The 7,621-nt window shown below is 27.1% G+C and overlaps 1 protein-coding gene across 1 annotated transcript in view; it reads right to left on the bottom strand.

Annotated features, from left to right (window-relative positions):
• The window catches only part of LOC111640317 (protein virilizer homolog), a 151,517-nt gene that overhangs the window by 31,035 nt on the left and 112,861 nt on the right, over window positions 1-7,621 (bottom strand). Inside the window, exons 30-36 of the mRNA XM_023386325.1 lie at window positions 6,004-6,094; window positions 5,737-5,931; window positions 4,723-4,828; window positions 4,569-4,643; window positions 4,329-4,489; window positions 3,958-4,249; window positions 3-122 (exon numbers count right to left, since the gene is read on the bottom strand). Coding sequence (XP_023242093.1) covers window positions 3-122; window positions 3,958-4,249; window positions 4,329-4,489; window positions 4,569-4,643; window positions 4,723-4,828; window positions 5,737-5,931; window positions 6,004-6,094 — 1,040 coding nt within the window. The remainder of the gene's footprint in view (window positions 1-2; window positions 123-3,957; window positions 4,250-4,328; window positions 4,490-4,568; window positions 4,644-4,722; window positions 4,829-5,736; window positions 5,932-6,003; window positions 6,095-7,621) is intronic.

Here is a 7,621-nt window from a genome sequence, read left to right on the forward strand (position 1 = left end):
ACAGTAAATGTATCAATATGCCCTTTTTCAACTTTATCTTCTTCTGGATTACTCAGTAGTTGTATAAAACCACTGACACTTTCCAAAAGACTTTCTAATGCTTCTTCATCTGTTGAACATTCCTAAAATTTATTTAAATCCATTGTCTTTATCTGATATAATTTTATCACCATAATTGAATGTTTTTGATAATAAATAACTGTTTTATATACTGGTACATTTTAAAATCATAATTACAATTTTCAAATTAAAAGAACATTCAAACTTAAAGGTAATGGAATCAAGTTTTGGCCAGAAGAATGCAATTCTTGTTTGCTAAACTGTAGATTTTATCTTATAATAAGTATAAGTATTTTTAAAAATTACCTTCAATGAAGATTTATTATTTATTAAACAAGCTTATAAGTTACAGTAAATTTTGGAAATATCCATCAAAAATAAAACAAGTGATATAAAGATGACTGGTAAAACAACTAAATGCAATTTTGATTGTTAATTCATCTTAACATGTATATCATAATCTTGTATTATTTTTTGTTTAATATTTTATTGAAAAACAATATTAAATTAGAATTTACACTAACCAAAAAAATTAAAATTTTAAAAGGAATTATTTCATTAACTAATATAATAAATTTATTGTTTAGTTTTCATCAAAATATTCAATCTTCTCTATAATATATGTATCTATTAAAATCATGGATAAATCAATACATAGATTTAGCATTAGCTAATTATTGCCAAACAATCTACCAGATTAGATAATCCAGCAGATCAGGCTATATTAAAACTAATAACTAATTAGATATAAATCAATTTGGCTAGAAATAGACAGTTAAGCTGCCATCTCTTAAAAAATTTAATAATTACAATTAAATTAAATTAATTTTAAATTTAGAATATCCAGAAAAAAATCAGTCTTAAGTGGGACTCAAACTTGCAACTTCTGCTTACTGTGCAGATACATTGCCAGTTCTGCTACCCAAACCTCCATCTGATCTTCGCTTCCACAACTATTAATTAATTTAGATATAACCATTCTGGTCACATATGGCACTGACTGGGGACAGCTTAGTATCCATGGCCTCTATGGCTCTCAGCCAACTTACAGTTTAAGCTTGTTGTGTACTGTATATATACTACCTGACATTTTTATATCAGGGTTAAAGCATAAGTTGGCTGACAGCCACAGAAGGCCATGGGTGCTAAGCCATATCTAAATGGCACTGTAAGTGACTGGTATAGTTATATCTGAATTCATTAATGGTTTCAGAAGTGAAGATTTGATAGAGGTTAGAGCACTGGTAACTGGCAATGCATCTGCATGGTAAGCAGGCATTATAGGTGTGAGTGCCATTACAGGATAATTCTTTTCTTTCAGAATATTCTAAATTTACAATGAATTTATATTAATTTAATTTTAATTATTAAACTTATCAAGAAATGGCAGCATAATTGTTTACCATTACCCAAATTGATTCAAATCTAATTATTGATAGTTATTAACCTTACTATAGCCCGATAGATATTCTAGCAGATCATTTGGTAATATGAATATACCAGGTAGTTTACTGTGTACTGTACAGTACATATCTAGCTAATTATAATTTTATCACTATTTATTCAATTTATAATGTAAAATTAAATTACATTATTTTCAATACAAATTTGTTTCTATTTGTATAATACTGGTTAACTCCATTTATATGTATTTACTGAATTTTAATAATTAATTAATTATCTAAATATAAAAATAAATCTGGTTAAGCACCGAAAACATATGAATGTAAAACAAGAGTGAGAGATGACTTGGGCACACAACAGATTGAGTTTATGCTTCAAGTGGATTTATTCACTATGTGCACAGTTTGAACTTTGAAGCATCATTTGAACTCCAAAGCAAATTTTTGTTGAATTAAGCACTCAAACTCTGAAGCATTCAAAGTACAAGGTACCACTGTATAAAATATATATATATATAAACTTGAGATGTATTGTGTAAAAATATATTAATACATTCACACAAAATGCATATCAAGTTTTGTGTTAAGTTTAAACTTAATGCCAAAAGTAATTCTATGTAATGTTTCCATTCAAGGCAAGTTCTGTATCATTTTTTTTTACTTTGAAAGAAAGAAATGCTTCTTCAAAAGAATAAATAAAATCAGTTTTCAGCTTATACCTTCAATAACAAAAATAGTAATATAAATCGGATTTCTATTAGCAGGATCTATTCTCAATATTTGACATCAACCTTGAAATTTTAAAGTTGAGCAGAATAAATGCAGCAAAGAATGGTTTAATTCCTAAGAGTATCACACTAAGGTGGCTCCACACATTTGGTATTTGCCGAATAACAAGCAGACCTTTGACCAACACTGAATAGTGTGGATGATTTACTCACGAATTTGCTTAACAATTATTCAGTATTTGCTGTCTCCCACACTTTGTTGGTATATTGTGCTGAATCAAATCAAGGGGATGAATCTTGACCAAACATTCATAATTCCACATCAAAACCAATTCTTGGCAAATAAGCATAAGTGTGTACATATGTGTTTGCCTTGTGACAAACACTTCTGCAAATTCTTTGGCAAAAAGCAATTATTTGGCAATCAGTAAATGCTGAATGTGTGGCATCACCTTTATATGTATTACTTTGCCTAAACTACTAAATCCTCTTAAGTATTCAATTATGTGTTTCTTTGCAACTTTAGTTTTAATTTAGAAAGAATGTACAAAGGACAAATTTTTATATTCTCTATAAAATAAGATACAAGAATTGAAATATAAATTATAAATGTTGCTATTCACTAAATTTAAATCTTATATTAACAATCAATGCCTATAAAATTAAATTGATCTTCAAAAAGTTGGGTAATAATATAATTATATTTAACATTATTATAAATTAGTAAGGATTAGATTATAATTATATTCATTATTACACATTATTTATAGAATACAAATCCATTATCAACATCCTAAATCTACAATCCAGAAAAACTGCACAAGTAGAAAATCAAATTCAAAAGAAAAATGTTTAGAATATTCAATGAACATAAAATAAGGTACAAAAAATAATTAAATTGAATGAAACTAACTTTAAATTCCATCATTTGTTCACATAATGAAATGTAAAATACGTATGGATCATTGTTTCATTGGGAGAACAAAATGTAACCCTTAAGTGAGTTAAAACAGTAAATGTATCAATATGCATTTGAATGTAGATTTGGAGAAAAGTGCCAAGAATTGCAAAATTCTTCAGACTCATAATCAAAATAAGTAGTAATTAAAAAAGTTTAGTATGATAGAACTTCAGAATTATAAAAAATTTTTAATTTCAACTTTAACCTATCCCATGTTGAAATTTTTCTTCGTTGCATGTGGCCGCCATGTTAAATTTTTGTCAATGTTAAGCCTAACAAAAAAATTTGATTTTTTAAATAATAATTGTGACTACTGTATCGTTAAAAATTATTTTTTTATTTTGCACAAACAAAATAAATATATTGAAAAATATAAAAACAAAAAAAAAATTATATTTTGAAAGTTCGTTTTAATATAAAAATTATGATGCATAGTGACATCCAGTATCAAAAATGTTCTGATGCAGAGACAAATATATTTGAGATCGCCAGGGCAGGTCAAATGAGGTCAAGATAAAAATATTCAGGAACAACACGGGACAGGTTAATATATTTTTAATAAATAAGAAACAATGAAATACATTACAGTTGAAATTTGAAATTTTTTATAATTCTCAAGTTCTGTCACACTGAACAGTCATTAACTCATATATTATTATTTTCATTTTCTATTCATAAAAATTTTTCAAAAATTATGTTATAAGCATGAATTGCACATAATTTCAAAAATCATTTAAAAATTGAATTCTAATATTTATCCCTGATAAAATAAAAACTAATGTACTATGTTAAAAATCATAATTACCGTTAAAAGGCGTTCTAGTTCAAATAACGGATGCGATTGTTTTTCAGATGAATTATTATTTGTGTTTTGCTCAAATTTATACCAGTCAAGAATTTTGCGTAACTCTGATGTTGAAAGAACCAAAGTTCGAGCAGGAACCGGTTGAGATGTTTCTTCATATCCATGAACCATAAGTCTTAAAAATTCTAAAGTTGTTGACAAAGTTGATAAACAATCTGAGCTATCTTTGCTGAAGGTGGTACTCAAACGTGCAAATAAAGATCGAAGTGTTGATGGATGTTGAATTAAAGCTCTAAAAAAATAAATAAATACAGTAAATAAATTACACATATTTACAATCACATTATAAAAATTTGTAATATTCTGCTTACTGTTTCACATAAAAAAATCCAAAATCATGTTCTGTGAGCATAACTAATGTTCTTAATGATGGCAAAACTGATGCAAACGTATGCTGATGATTGCCAATATGTTGTATCAATGCTCCACTAATTTCAGATATATGTTCCTTAGGTGGAAGAGAATTTGCCAACTATCCAAACACAATTTTAAAATTAAATAACATCAATTTTTTGAAAAAATTATTAAAAAACAAAGTAATAGAAACAGACCACTTCACTAACAGAAGCACCTCCTTCCAATGTAACAAAACCTATATCTGGATCACAAAGTGATTGAAGTATTGACTAGAATAATAAAAATAAATAAATAAATTCATAATAATTTTACAAAGTTTTTTTTAATTAAGTATCAATGTCATTTTACCACAATGCATTCTTGAGAATTTATATGAGATTGCTTGCTCGATACAAAATTTAAATGATCGAGAATCATGTTCAAAATTTCTGAATACTTTTCATCTGTCTTGACACTAAAAAATTTTAGAAATTTATCTATCTATAAATAGGATAAAAGTTTCTATATTATTCAAACACTTGAAAAATAACAATATCACAAGCTACAAGCTAATAGCAAGGTTGTGGCCAAAGTTTTCAATGTGAAAACGTGTACATCGGATGCTTAGTGCCACCTTCCTGTAAGCTTAGAAGTTTTGACAATGGCATTTGAAATGTCGAGCATGATTTCACTGATGTTCTGCAACCTTGCTATTTTTTGTATTCCTGTGAACTTCAGCATCCTTTTTATTTCTTATAACAATGACTATAAATATCAATAATTTCATGATTTTGTACTGTGTATTTAAAGGGACCAAATGGCAATAATCTGCCAATCAGTTACTTTATTATTTTATTTTATTTATTTTTAAATTTTTGCTTTTAAGAAGTATCTAATCTTAATTATGTTACTAATATTAAGATTAATTTTAACCAAATTTATTAACTTTTGCTTATGACAAAAATAAACATAATAAATGGTATTAATCTGTTTTTGTTCAAATTTGTTGTTAATAACTACTTAAAAAATTTATCAAAAAAATAAATAAATAAATAAATTGCAATAATGTGATACAAATGATAGCTAAATTGAATTGCACTTTTCATATAACATTCAAAATAATTATTATATAATAAAGAGGAAGAATTCTAAACTTTATTAAATATTGTATTGTCACAGAACTTGACTATAAAAAAGTTAATGAATTTTCCAAATTTAAAACTGTACTTAAATAAGAAAATTTGAATCTAAAGCAATTGATATTTTGATTACATTTGATATGATGAATATAATATTACAATAACAACAAAATTTCTATATGAAAGCTGAAAGTTCAAAACAAATATTTTAGGCCTTTATAGTTTTTTAATAAATATTATTTACCTTCCTCTTAAAATATTTATTAATGGAATTTTGAATGGTGCATGTGATACCAAGTATGCAATTAAATTCAAAATGCGAGCAATAGCTGTTGAACATGGTTTTACTTCCCACTGCAATGACATTCCCTGGGCTTCAGCTTTTTCCTCTGTAATCATATTTGGAACAAAACTATCCAATAAAGCATCCAAAACAGCTCTGAAAAATTAGATTAAAAAAGTTTATCAGATTTTTTAAAATTTAAAATTTAAGTTAAAGTGACATAATTACCTAACAACCACCACTGCTGTCGGTGTAGCAAGATCAGACAACTGAACACAAACTCTTCGTAGTAATTGTTGCAAAGGATGACAACTAGAAGCTAAAAATAAAATTGAACATTCAGTGTTAATAATACTTCAGTTAAAGCAATCAAATATAAATATAAAAATAAATTTAACAGCTCTTTAGAAACTTCACTAAGATAATTATAAGTAAAAATATCTATGTAATATACGATATAAATTATATATTTTTAAAACAAAATTATTCTGTATTCTGCATATGATGATTCTTATATTTAAACATACTCTAATTAGAACTGACAAAATAAATGTCAACTTATGAAGTTCCTCCATAATAATTGTAAAAAGACACTTTACACCAATAATCATATAAAATAATTAACACAACAGTATAGTGACATTAAAATCATGATTTCTTCCAAATGATTAATAAACTTTTAACTAACAAATTGTGAAAAATATCCATATGAATGATTTTCTATATTTTCATTGTGCCAAAAAACTCACAATAGCATTAGAACCATTTATTCAAAAATTCACTGTGTGTGTCAGCTTACATCCTCATCAGACTAACAAAAAACAAGTAAAATGGCAAAACCGTATTTGGGACAAGACTATATCTTGGAGACAGAATCACTTTGATGCTCAAGGCAGGTCTCATTCTCATTCTCCTATCTTCTTTGATATTGCTGCTTTTGGGCGCGATCGTTCAAACTTTATCAGCCACGACCACAAGATCTTCCATGACGCATCTTCGATGAAATTAACTTATCTAATTTCAAAATTTCTCTCAGCTGCGTGTTGGGCCAGGTTGAATTTCTGTTGATGCATAACAAAAAGTTCCCCCTTTTGAAAAAAATAATTGTGGCTATTGTATCGTCTGAAATTATTTTTTTTTATTTTGCGCAAATAATGTACAGTTTAACCCAATTATAATGTCATCAAATGTAATGACAACCCTAATATAATGTCAAATTTTTATCGGTCCTATGATTTTACTATACTAGATAATGTTAAAAAAAACCACTTGTAACGACATAAAACCGTTTTAACGTCATATTTGAAGCACTCCCAAATTTACAAAATTAGATTACAAATTTTATTTAACCTAGAAGAAACTATGTGTTCGGTCCTAAGGTCAGAGTTCACTTCTTAGAATGACTGTGGGTCATTCTCTCCCCTACCTGACTTTGGTGGGGTGAGGTGGCTGTTTTGCTGTTTGTAGAAGAGAATTGCCATTTTGTATTTTATTTTGACTTGATTCTTGGTCCCCCGACTACCTACGACTCTGGATTTTTTTATGCGCAAATGATTTGGGCACCTAATACTCTGTACCAATATCAACTCTCAACATGTACTCTTTCATACCTGTATGCTGGTAAGAAAATCAGGCAGTACGATTTTATAAACAAGACATAGTCTTGTCAATTATTATATATTATATTAAATATTATTAAGTTATATATAAATATAAATGTAAGTTATATATTAAAATATTAATATTTATTAATACTAGGTAGCCAGTTAATTAAAACTAAAAATAAAATCAAAAATCATTTCAGAAAGTGTGGATAAAGTGCTTGTCTGTTTTGATTGATTTGGTT

This window comes from Centruroides sculpturatus, unplaced genomic scaffold, assembly GCF_000671375.1.
Source record: "Centruroides sculpturatus isolate CEXI.00-Female unplaced genomic scaffold, Cexi_2.0 scaffold1358, whole genome shotgun sequence".
Classification (NCBI taxonomy): domain Eukaryota; kingdom Metazoa; phylum Arthropoda; class Arachnida; order Scorpiones; family Buthidae; genus Centruroides; species Centruroides sculpturatus.